Source organism: Coenobita brevimanus, chromosome 97 (genome assembly GCF_032717465.1).
Source record: "Coenobita brevimanus isolate Jiangsu-jjx chromosome 97, ASM3271746v2, whole genome shotgun sequence".
Lineage (NCBI taxonomy): Eukaryota > Metazoa > Arthropoda > Malacostraca > Decapoda > Coenobitidae > Coenobita > Coenobita brevimanus.
The window spans coordinates 8190197-8203338 of record NC_137050.1 but is presented as its reverse complement, the minus strand read 5'-3'; the positions used below and the strand labels follow the sequence as shown (position 1 = coordinate 8203338).

General features: G+C 43.4%; 1 protein-coding gene across 1 annotated transcript in view; it reads right to left on the bottom strand.

The window, feature by feature from the left end:
• Nucleotides 1-5544: 5544 nt before the first annotated feature.
• LOC145413797 (inactive pancreatic lipase-related protein 1-like) overlaps nt 5545-13142 on the bottom strand; it is a 35788-nt gene continuing 28190 nt past the window's right edge. The window contains exons 7-8 of the mRNA XM_080283450.1: nt 8844-9060; nt 5545-5663 (exon numbers count right to left, since the gene is read on the bottom strand). Of these exons, the coding sequence (XP_080139576.1) occupies nt 5606-5663; nt 8844-9060 (275 nt within the window). The 3' untranslated portion in view covers nt 5545-5605. The remainder of the gene's footprint in view (nt 5664-8843; nt 9061-13142) is intronic.

The window sequence follows — 13142 nt, the reverse complement described above, 5'->3', positions numbered from 1 at the left end:
TCACTAGTACTTACTGTCAGGGAGGCTCCCTTGTTTAGGGCCTCGACCTGAGGGGCGGCTCCTTCCCAGGGCCGCGCTGGTGGGGTGCAGGGAGGCCTCGTAGTCTGGGGGCCTCGACCTGATCGGGGGCCCTCGGGACTAGGACTGAACAGGCGGAGGATTCGGGCCTGCTTCTTCTTCTGCCGGGGCGTGAGAGAGCCTAGGTCGCCGTTGTCGGGGACCGTGGTGGAAGGCCTGGGCGTCCGGGGTCTGCAGGTGCTCAGGGGGAGAGGCGCCGTCAGGGCTGGGCTGTGGCAGCAACTCCTGTAGGGCTCCAACAGTGCTAAGGAGCGTCCGGGTGTGGGCGGTAATTCCGCAATCGGGCCTTGCCACCGCTCTAACGCCTCCGCTTGGCCAAGAAGCCTGGATGGCGACGAAGGGCTCCCCGGAGGGAAAGAGGCTTGAGGGAGACTCACGCTCTTCGTGGTTCCCTGAGTGTGTTCATTGGGCTGAGGTGGGGCTCCACTTCCCCTAGTATGGACTTTGGCTGGTGCCGTGAACTTGTTCGGCGTGCGAGGGACACCAGTAGGGTGATCGGGGTCGCCCTTTCGCGGAGGCAAGCGGCCGTCAGCGTGGTGTTCCTCCCGCAGTAGGGAACAAGCCGGAGTGAGGGGCACGAGGGCCGCACTCTCTCCAATACGGACAGATCCTACCGTCAGGGAATTCTCCACCCTGGTACGTGCCCCAGTCGTAGCTGAGTGTCTGCCCGTACGGGAATCGACGAAACAGAGAAACGTGATCACCCGTCTGCTCCGGCGAGAGGCCGGCCCCGAGTCGCCGCTTCCATAATTGGGTAGCGCTACACGTACGGTAGCAGGGTCTCTCTACCCTGGACCGTATTCTGGCCGTAGCCAAAGTACAACTGGAGAGGGATGCACACAGGCAACTCTCTCTCCTCAGCGTGTTAAGGCCGGAGCTTGTCAGGCCGTAGCCTGTGTCTATTTCTCTTTTAAGGCCGTAGCCTTGGGCCTCTTCCAGTCTTCCTGCCCTAGAGGGTGTAGCAAGACCGTCAAGACGGTGTTACTTGGGACTGACCTCTTTTCAGTCCCACCCCTGGTCTGACCCGTCACTACCCCGCCCGCACAGTAGTTCAGTTTGCCTGAACGCCTGGGGTTGGGGCACTTGCGGGGAATAGGGGCTCAGGGTCGGGATGCCCCGATGACCCTCTTGCCCGGGGTCACTAACCTCACCGGTGTGTCCTCCCGGGGTGGTGGTGGGTTGGCGGCTCGGTGGTGGTGTGGGGGGTGGTGAGGTGGGAGGTCCTGCGGCGGGCATTTTACCGCCATACGCTAGGCGTTTATGGAACGGGAAGCCGAGTCAAAAAACACCTACCATTACACTTTCATTCTCTATGTTCAGCAATTCCTTAAAGTGTTCTCTCCATCTGCTCACTCTTTCTCTCTTCTCCACTAATAATCTCCCATTTTTATCTTTCACTGCCCAACTAACTTCTTTGGCACCCTGTCTCTCTTTACCTCTTTCCAGAGCATTTTCTTACATTCCCTCCACATTACACTCAAATTCCTCATCCACTCTCTTCTTACTCTATCTTACTAATCTTTACACCTCTCACTTCCTCACTACATATAACTATCTCTTCCGTCTCTCAACTTCTTCCACGCCCGTTTCTCATCCACTCACTATATGCTTTCTCTCTTTTGTGCCACAGCCTCTCACCTCTTCATTCCACCATGCTGTTTCCTGCACTCCCTTTCGTCTTCTCTTAACCCCACACACCATCTCACATGCTGCACAGATATCTTCTGTGAATATCTTGCCCACACCTCCCACGTCCTCCATCTGCTCCGATCCATATTTACTTAATCGCTCCTCCACTTCCCTTACATATTCTGCCTTTTTTCCATCCTCTCGTAACCTTTCCACTCTCTTGTATGAGAAACTTCCTCTTGTCCTTCCCTTCCTCTATTTCTCCATTTCATTTGGACATTGATTCTTGGTGGTCAGAAAGTCCAATCCCCCAACCTCTATACGGTATACTCTTGCATCCATTACACACCTTCTCATCCTGTCATCCACACACACATAATCAATCACTGCTTTCCGTTCATTCACTTTACCATCCACCCTTCTCATCACTCGCCATGTATACCTATGGATCATTTTGTGCCTGTAGAGGGTATTGGCTATCACCAACCCCCTCCCAGCACAATGTCCACTAAAGCACTGCTATTCTCATCCATCTCTACAGGCACACCCCACTCACCAACTACTCCATCCACCTTCACAGTCCCTATTTTTCCACTATCTCCGATCTAAAACACTCACTCCTTTCGAACTTCTACATGCACGCTCTTCTCTCTTCCTGCACGATCTTGCGTTGGCACACACACACATTCGTAATCCAACTTTCAGTCTTACCCACACAATCTTTGAGCCAGCTAATCCATATTCTCTTTATATTCACTTTCCATCTGTTACTCAGAACAATACACACTCCTTCTGGCCTGCGAGGTAGAAACAGTGCAACTTATACATAATACCCAAAGCCTGCGCTATTGAATGAACTGCCACTTCTAAAAACTAAAATTCTCATGAATCCTACCTAATTTCTCCCACAAAATCCCACAGAATTGTCCAATTCCCACAAAAATTCCCACAAATAATTTCGGACTGCAGTGATAAAACACACACACACACACACACACTGAGCAGTGCTCACCACGTATGCAAATTGTCCCTCTACAGGTCCAAGACAATAATTTCCTCACCCGGTTCTTGGTCCTCTGTCTCTGGCAGATCTTTGCTGCAGAAACTCTTTATCATTTCATTTGTTGGTATGAAGCTTGCACATGTCCTGGATTCCATCGTTAACCCATAGCGAATTTGCGGCCACCCTTTGCGGGATTAGGGCGTCGGGCTACAGATAGATAGATAGACTTCCACCGATCTTACACTGAAAAGATTCCGGGAGCAAGGCACGATCTGATCAGACGCTAATATTATTCATAGAGGTGTCGGCGCTTGTTCGGTCAGTTTTAAATTTCAGAACCATAATTATCACATTATTGATACAGATGAATATCACATTACATCTGACAGTTCCCACAGATTCAATGAAACTCCCTCAAAATTCCCACAAAAATCTAATTCCCAGGACACCTCCCATGTAGCCCTCTTTCTCCCACAAATTTGTGGGAAATTCCCATGAAGTGGCAACACTCACAGACCTTGATAGTTCTAAAATGACGGGGAATCGTCTTGGGTGCGAATTGTCCTGACGGGGAATGTTTTGACTGCGTTTTGTTTGACGGCGAATTTTTCTGATGGCGAAATGTCTCGGAACCGTTATGGTAGGCTGTAGTGTCTATTTGTTTGTTTATAGTGTATGTTTGGTGCATAGTATTGGGTTGAGGAGGGATATTTTCAAAGGCATATTGTGCAGTGTTGAGAAACTGATTACATATTTCTTGGTGGTGATGGAGCAAAAAACCACAAGGATGGGATGGATATTGTGTTTTTGAAGTGTACTGTATACTGTACCTCTGTTATCCATAAACCCCATCAGATAATACAATTCATAATCAGTCCATTCTGCAGTTTCTGTAATGCAACCCCTCACACCACAACATACTCATGCATTTCATTTTTACAGCACAGACCACAAAAAATTATAAATAAAAACATCTCAATAAGTGTCCTAAGGGACCAGATTCGTGCAGTCCATTAGATTTGCGTCTGGATGAACCAATAGTCTCAACAGCTACAACGGTCTTCATCTCTGACCACAGCTTAAACATTTACGTCACAAAAACAAATATAAGACAACCGCAGTCACATAAAGCACTATCCAGTTTGTTTATTGTCTATCTGTCTATTGCCAGATGCCTCAATCCCATAAAGGGTGGCTACAAACAAGTTGCTTCCATGTTGCCCTGACCAATGCCACTTCACTGCCTTGCTCTGAGCTCACACCCCCATGTCTCATTTACTGTACCTCACCACTCAATCCCACCATCTTATCCTCAGCCTCCCCCTCCCTCTCCCCCCCCCTCCACCTTACTCATATTCACTTTCCTTGTCAGCCTCTTGTTCTCCATCCTCTCCACATGACCAAACCTCCTCTATATTTCTCCTAATGCTGTCTATCACATCCACACCACAATGCTCCTTCACTTCCTCATTTGTCAGTCTGTCTCTTCATGTAACTCCACACGTTTATTGTGCCATCATCTTGTAATGGGGTGTATAAAAGCCCGCATTGCCTAGAGGCAAAGTGGGGATCCTCTCTTTGGCTCAGTGGTAACATGCACGTGTATGAAGCGCAGGGATCTGCAATCGAATTCCGGCCAGGACAGTGATTCCTATGTTTTCATTTCATTTATTACAGTCTAATACCAGATCCTGTGAGAGATAGACTAAAAGAAAGATCTTACCCTACTACAGTATAGAAACTGCTCCTTCAACAGTACATACTGGTAATTCCACCATCACCATTACAAAGACATTGTCCAATTAAAAGTTGTGAAGTATGAAACCTCAGCCTCAGACACCCATATCTCAGAGGGGTAATATGGGACTGGCAGTTACCCCTTTCCTAAAATACAATAACCAGCTGTACCCAGTGCTGCACCACTGACCTCTGCCTGTCTCGGAACATTTAACTCCCATGACCTTCCAAACAGCCTGGTGATTTCTCAGGGATAGTAATCAAGGATGAGAAGAGTTTCACATGGGTCAAAAATCACTCTTGGTAACTATTTAAGTTTATTCAACATACAACTGTAATTTTTTTGAAAAATTATAAGCCCGCTGGGAAAAAAAAAAAAAAAAAAATAGCTAACTGCAAAAATATCCAAAGCTTATTTCTGCAGTTCATATTAATATATTTTCTAATTATCTTTTAACTGGTATACTATGTTGCTTTTTATTAGCACTAGATAATACTATATATATATATATATATATATATATATATATATATATATATATAGAGTGTAATTTTTAAGCTTCCCCTACAATAACAACAGGTACAGTAGTACCATACAATACTTGACAGTAGATCTATTAATTTTATTATAGAACATACTGAATGTTTTGTAAGAATTATACAGTACTGTACAGTAATGACATGTTATTCTTCACATTAGATTACAGGTGTTCAGTAGTTTAATACAAAGGGAGAGAAACATTTCTCAGTGGTGAAAAAAAGTATGCACTGAAGAGTGTCACTACTCAAGGCCAAGGCTGAATACTGTAGTTACCATAATTCTGACAGTCACAATGAGACCTCTTTATTACTTTCAGTATAATTTTACATTCCATACTGTTTCTTGTATACTAATATTTTCTTTTACAACAGAAATGAATCAAAGAATAGTGATTGTATGGTTAACCTAAATGTCATTTTTATTCTTTGTATGTACTCATACTGTAATTTTATTTTAGAATAATTAACTATACCATTATATGTGTGTAAAAGTGTGATCATATCATTATTTTAGTGAATGTGGATATCACTTTTTTTCCCAGTGCAACTTCGAGTTTACAGTATTTATATTGTAACAAGTTTTGCAACAGTTGTCTGTTTTGCTGACTACCAGTCCTATTACCCCTGAGCATAAGGTGGAGCACTGTTGGTCCACAGGTAGTATTTCCCAGCCAAGCTGAAACAAAGCACATATTACATCAGTCAGTCACTGCCTGTACATAATGTTTGTTTCGTTTTGTTTCGTTTTTAAAGGCTCCAACATGCTTGCATGCGTCGGCCTTGGTCACCTAATGGCGGCTCTCCATGCTGCACGATCCATTGCAGCCTCCCTGTTCAGTCCCCTAACCCTGAGGTCACACTTAATGACCTCGTCCCATGTCTTTCTCGGTGTACCATACTCCTTGTAACCCCAACCCCAATATTAACACTTCTCACCTTCCTCATGCAATTATCATCCCCAGTCCTCTCCACATGTCCAAACATCTCAATCTACCTCTCCTCATCACAACACCAATACACTCCAGTCCCATCCTACCTCTCAACTCTTCCATCGTGAACCCAGGCCCCCCAGACCTTGGACGCAGGGACGCACTACACATCCACCTAATCATTGTCATTTCTGTACATCTGAGCCGGCGAATGTGTTCTTTATCATTTATTTTGTCAGGACTCTACAATATCATAAAACATACATACCTGGTACAGTACGTATTCTAGAGGTTAAATGAAAGTCGTATGCTAGGCCCTGGAGGAAATGGTGTTTGCACATTCCTTCTGAGGAATGCCATATACATCACCTCGTGACGCTTGGCCAGAAAGCCACGACACACACACACGCACGCACACACACACGTACGCACGCACAGAGGCTTCTAGAACGTTCGACAAGTGTAGTCCACGTGACGGAAGTTCTTGTATACGGAAGGAAAGAGGAGAAGACAGAAGGAGTTAGAAGGCTGGAGGAGAAAAAAATGAAAAGGAATTAGGAAAGCGAGGGAGAAGGGGGTCTAGACTCTATAGAGAAGCATGGTGGTGTTAAAAAGAGGTCAGGCTCATGAAGTTAACTTAGTGTAAATTTTCAGATATCCCCTTGAAGAAAATAAAACTACAGTCAATCCCAGACTCATCTTTATCTTCTGTCACCAACTGCAAATGAACTGAGGTTATCTCCTACAAATTAAATAACTGTCTACTAAACCTCTGCTACGACTATGATTTAAAAAATTACGTCTGAAAAATTCAGCCAGAAAAAATAAAAGAAGAAGAAGAGGATGCACATAGATAAATAGGAACAGTCAGTCCCACCCTACATCATCCACTTAAAGGCATAAGTGCCCAAGGTTAGGCTACCACAGATCAGAACCAATAAAGGGTACAAGACTGATCTACCTTCACAGAATTCCGCAGTAAAAAATCTTCAGTCACCTCTTTAACTCTGGATGCTTCAAGAGAAAATATTGAAATTTTGGCTGAAACTGCATAGTCCAATAAGAAAGGAACAATGAACAAAAATGTAAGGTTTTAATGATCTGTAAAGCCAGCTTCATCGCGGGTGTTGTGATCACTCAGCTAAGTGTATACAAGTGACTTGTCACAGGCACTGATGGCCTGACCAATAGGCATAATACAGTGGATGCATTGAAGCCATACTTCTAGGAAAATGAAGCACTGTTTTATGGCAAGAAATATAGTACAGTAATCTGACAGTTTAGATTGTGACTGTTGTCATGTGCAGACTGGTGTTGAGCTGAGTGCAGTACATTATTGTAAATGAGCAGTTTTAAGAATACAACCTAGGAAGTAAGTGGTTACCACAATCTTTGGGAGATACTGTACTGTACTGTGGTGTGGGGGCAAAAGTTCAGTTGCTGACCTTGTGAAACTACCCCAGGCAAGGAACCCAACCATACTTATACAATAAAGTGTGGTATGAGGGACATCTGTACTACACACTTAAACAGCTAAAATCTTCCCTGGTGTTGGATGGACTTGTTAAACAAGCCTCCAGCGGCAACTGATGTACCGTATAAGAAAAACTCCAGATTGAAAGTGGCCCTAGGTAAGGGTCAGTGACAGTCAGGCCAAACAGCCAGTAAAAAATGAAGGTAGGCCCTCCCACACTACTTTCTGGTAGCACACCAGAAGGACTGGAGCTGCACAACATCAAGTTTTGATGTTATTGCCATCATCCTGTTAAAAAATATGTAGCCTACACATGCAAGCATGGCCAAGGCCTTAAAAAAACTAACATAAGACAACATTTGAACATTACAGCTCCTTCAGCACAGTGACACCTTAATTATTTTCTTCCTACCACTACCCAGCTGTATTCAGGTCAGGAAAGGTTTTTCAGATTGTAAGAGTTAGATACCGGTACAACTTTTATTAATTCATTCACTTTTATGGTAGGACCGGTATCATTTTCATCATCATCATCTCATTATCCTGCCTCTTCCACCTGCAGGTGGGGTGAGGTAGGGTACAGGAAACCGAAAAAGGAATGGTTATGATAGTGGAAGAAATAATCAACAGAATGCCCAATGAAATGGGCCACACACACATTCATTCACCATTCAAGCTCTTGGAATTCTGGCTCCACGCAATATATACACGAATTCCACATGTTGTTTCACGCTTACCTATCCAGTAGAGTAAATTTGATGACTGTCAGATTAACAAAGGGTACTGGACAAATCCCTGGTCAGACATTCAGACAATCCTCCCTACAAAATTCATCATGTCAGTTTTCTAAACTCTCTTTCTCACACACTTATTTACCATATCTGTCCACCTTCTTTGCTTACCATGCCTCCTCCCTTCTTCAAACTCACACAGATGTAACTCTGTCAGCACTCAGCACAACCATTCTCTCCACATGACTGTACCAACTAAACACACACTCTTCAACTTTGGTGTCCTTAAATTTCTTTACTCTGAATCTTTCACAAATTACATTATTCCTTATCCTATCCACTCTATGGACTCCACATATATTCCTCAATGGTCCTCCCTTTCCACTGCTCTTACTTATATCTTTTCATTTTTATACCAAACCACTGTATCACACACATATGTTAGGGTAGGCACCAAAACTCCTTCTTGCAAGCCTCTCACAGCTGTCACACACAAACCTTTGGTTCTTATCAGGGCCTTCACAATATCAGTGTGCTGTTAACTGAAATAAATCATCTGCTAGTATAAAAAATTAAATATACATGATGTCCTTGGGCTGAATGAGTTCATTCTTGTGATTTGCTCTAAAAGTATTTTATTTTTATTTTTTTTAAGTTAGTTTCATTACAAACAAGCTTATTTTAGCTGTTATTTCTAATTAATTAAAATGCTATCTACTCACTTGCATTCAACATGGAACCCCATGTTAAGGCAGCCTAGGCCACAAGTAGGACACTCGCCTGCCACGAAGGAATCCCAGCTATGACAGGGACGGGATGTAAATGGTATGTTACCATTGATGCTTTCAATCCAGTAGTCATGAGCTCGTCCATGGCTGCAGCCACGAGTGCTGTCATCCTCCCCTTCCTGCCACCTCTCACCTGCCACAATAGTCATGCCTGTATCAAAAACTTACTGTCATCATCATCATCAACATATTATCAGTGTTCATTTCCACCAAAAAGATGGAGCAAGTCAGGAACCAGAAACAGGCAAAACAAAAAAGGAGAACTTGTAAAACAATATTTCCTGTGATTGGGCCATACATCGATATGCACATCATTCATGCCTTCAAAATCATGGCTGTGCCCTAGAAGCAAAACCATTTGTACTGTACTTTTCTCTTTCTCTATCATCCAATCTTTTACTGGCCCATAAGGAGCAAAGAGGTATGAAGCTTGGGTACTTGAACCTGACACTCAGGGCAAGGGTGGCTAGTCATTATTCCCTGAGTGGCATTATAAGAGCAATAAACCTCAACCATCCCTCAGATATAAACCCATATGGGCCACATACATTTAAAGCACTTCACTTCACTGGACTCCAAGGCATCTACACTCAATCCTCGTAAATCGCATGTTTATAAATCAAGGCTAAGCGGCTGTCAGACTGCCGGCACCCTTAAATTGCTGTTAAGTCACGAAAATTGTGGACCATGGCACCGAAGTGGGCCTTTTCCAAGGAGAATCGTAAACCGCGGCATTCAAATTGAAAATCGCGACCCAACAACCAATCACCGCGCGTCCCTGGTGGCATATGTGCATACTAATGCCGCCATGTTGTTGTTCTTGTCCCGCCAGTCCGCACACTACAGACCGTCACCGTGGAGTACGAAAGCTAACTGCCTTTTTTGTGCAACTTCCCCCCGCCTCCTCCCTGCCATGGCCCCTCCCGACCCCCCAATGTCGCACTCTAAGCAGTCTGGCGTCAGGAAGCTGCCACAGTTGTTGTACAGTCAATGTTTGGAGCTCATTCGTCGTGCTGAGAGGGGAGAGAAGTTTTCAAAGCTGGCGAAAGAGTTTGAGAACTGTGCTGAGAGGTTCTAAGTTCTTCCCAACACTACCCCACTCCATTCGCTTAAGCAATTTTGTCATAGGATTAAGGTGAGATCCCTTAACATTGCTTATTTCTATTAAATACATGCACTGAATATTCCTAAATTTGTATGTTTGTGTTTGATGGTGCCTAGATAGGTGTAGGTAGGGTGCTGTGGGGGGTGGTTGGCCAAAGTCCAGACCCAAATTCATTTTTCACATAAGAGTTATTATTTATAAACCACGTAATTTGTAAATCGCGGCAGTGGTCCAGACCCAAATTGCCGCGATTTACGAGGATTGAGTGTACCTGGTTATTTGCTTACTACTAAACATAATACTGTACTGTAAATGGTTTCCTGGGCTACAAGAAATCATTTCTTATTTCTTCTTTGTGAAAAGTGGCACTCCATTCCAAAGAATGAACAGTAGTTTTTAAAACACAAAAGCAACATAAACAGTAAAAACTAAATTAAAGCTTAGATATGAAAATTAAAATATGTAGAATACTTGTAAGTTTTAGGCTAAAACCCTGTATCTGAATGCCCTAGCTCACAGACGACAACTTTTAAAATGTTTGGCTTCCTCCTCAGAAACCTTTGAAAAGCTATGGCCACAACAGAACAGTCTCCAAGTTACTATGTCATTACAGTAATGACCCATTTATTGATCTTAATTCAGCCATGACCCTGCTGAACAATGCATTTTGACAGATAATGCTGTACTTTACTACCGTACCCCACTAATCCTCAACAGGGGCCATAATCCCTCTAAAGCCCTATATTGGACAGGTCTTCCTCATTACTGACAAGAGTTACATTCCTATGATACCATTGATTGGCAAAACCTGTCAATACCAATTTTCCCATGGACACCTTTATGTACCGTATACAGTAATCCCTCGATTATCCAGACATCCATAATCCGAACAATCCATTACCCAAACACTGTGATCTGGCATTTTGAAACCATTATTAGTACATTTTTCCATTTTATCTGGACAAAATGCTTCCGTCCGTGAGGAAATTATGGCCATGCGAACATTTTCGCCTGGCCAGGCCCTGCGGTGGTGATTGCTTGTCTGTGGCTGATGGGTCTGCTTGACCATGGTAATTGCTTGGCTGTGGTTTATAGGTCTGCTTGACCAGACAGAGTAGTGTGAACCAACAGGAACAAGTGTTGTACAATGTACCATACTTTAGTGGCCTTTTACAAAGGCTTTCAGAGTTAGTTGTGTAACAGGGGCCAGGGGAGAAGTCCATTATCAGAATGGATCTACTTTCCGGATATGCCTTTGGCTCTGTTACATCGGATAATCGAGGGATTACTGTATTCATTTTATAATTCTAATGCAACAACTCATGTTAATGTGCTTTTGATGATTAAAAAAGCTTTTCCTTTATACATATCATTCAACCATAGACCTGTCTCATCTGCAATGAATACTTGCTCAGTTACAGGCACTAAGAATATTGATATTTATGTAAAATGAATGAGATATGTAGATGGAAATTAGTAGAGCTGAAAGCAGCTGACTAGCTGTGTACCATACTGTACTGTACATAACACAAAGAAGACAGGCTTGCACCACCTGCATGGATATTTATCTAATCATTTTATTATTTTCTGCAGAAGGAGCTACAAGCACTTAGGATTGGTGTACCTGTGTAGTGATAGACTGGCCCTGAGGTCACTCACACCAGGCAGTCCAACCAGCCACCCTCTGGATGGGCCCACCTACATCAGATTCCTATTTACTGTAAGGTTAACAGGGGCATTTTGTACTAGGAAATTGCCCATCTGTCTCATCTTGCCCAGCACTAAGAATACAGTAATCCCTCCACTATCCGATGTAATAGAGCCAAAGGCATGTCAGGAAAGTGGTCCTGTCCGGACAGTGGGCCCCTGCTCCATGGACTGGTACTTATGGACCCTAACCCAGCCTAACTTTGAAAGCCACCCAAATAGCTCCCTACCGTACATGCATAGCACCTATTTAAACTTATTTAAGACCCTATTCACACCAATAATGGACATAAAGCATGATATAAATGAAAAGGAACCAAAGAATGAGGAATTAGAATTGACTGTACCATAGCCAGGGTACTTACAGCACGTCTGTGGCTGCCTTCTCTAAAGGCTTTGGCAGTGGTGAAAATGCTCTTGAAGCATGTACAGTAATCTAGTGTTGTGCTGCACTTACAGTAATTCTTTGCACTGTGAGTTATAACTGTTTAACACTGCACACTGTTAATTGCACCAGGCCAGTTTCAACCGTCAGTTTGCACTCCACAGTTAATCCTTTGCTTTCTAAATTCTAATTTCTTAACACAGAACAACATTGTAAATTCCCGTGTGGTCTAGTGGCAAGGTATTGCAGTTTATTCACTGTTTATTCACAAAAAACGAGCACGTGTAGCTTCCACTGCGATAAGCATCTGCTCACAATCGAAGTTAGGCAGTAACTGTTTGTGCCTTAGTGGTGACGGGGAAACAGAGTTGCCAGATCACAATGGCCACATTACCAAACTCCTCAATTTTCATTGCCAAATTTAACTTTTCATTACCTAATTCGTAAAGCTAGCATTTATTCTTCACTAATTATATATACAAGTGTAAATAAATGTAATCACTCCTTATAATTAACAGCATGTTGATTATTTTCATGCTATGTTGGCTAGCAGATTAATCAGAAAGCAAACAATCCACCATCTCCATCCTGTGTATCCTCATACATGTGAAAAATCCATTTGGTAATGCATTACTCTGATTCATTACCAAACGAATTTTTCATTACCAAACTGGCCCACATTTGGTAATGAAACATACCAAACAGCAACCCTGACAGGGGAGGGGGGAGGGGGAGGAAGGAAGGGGTGAAGGGTCCGTGGTGTAACAGCTGTTCGGTGCCGTGCGGCAATTTCAAATTACGGGTGGGAAAATATTTGGATTTTGGGGGGATTTTTTTTTTTTTTTGGCCATTTTTGGGTTCGGAAGGTCCAGGCCCATAATGTCTGGTAAGTGGGGTGTCCGGAGAGTGGGCTTCTGGAAAGTACAGGGATTACTGTATTTTGTTATTTATTACAAGTGGGAATGAGAGGCCTACATGGATATGAGTAAAGCCAAAAGCAGGTGACTAATTTATGTAATGCAGAGTAGACAGGCTG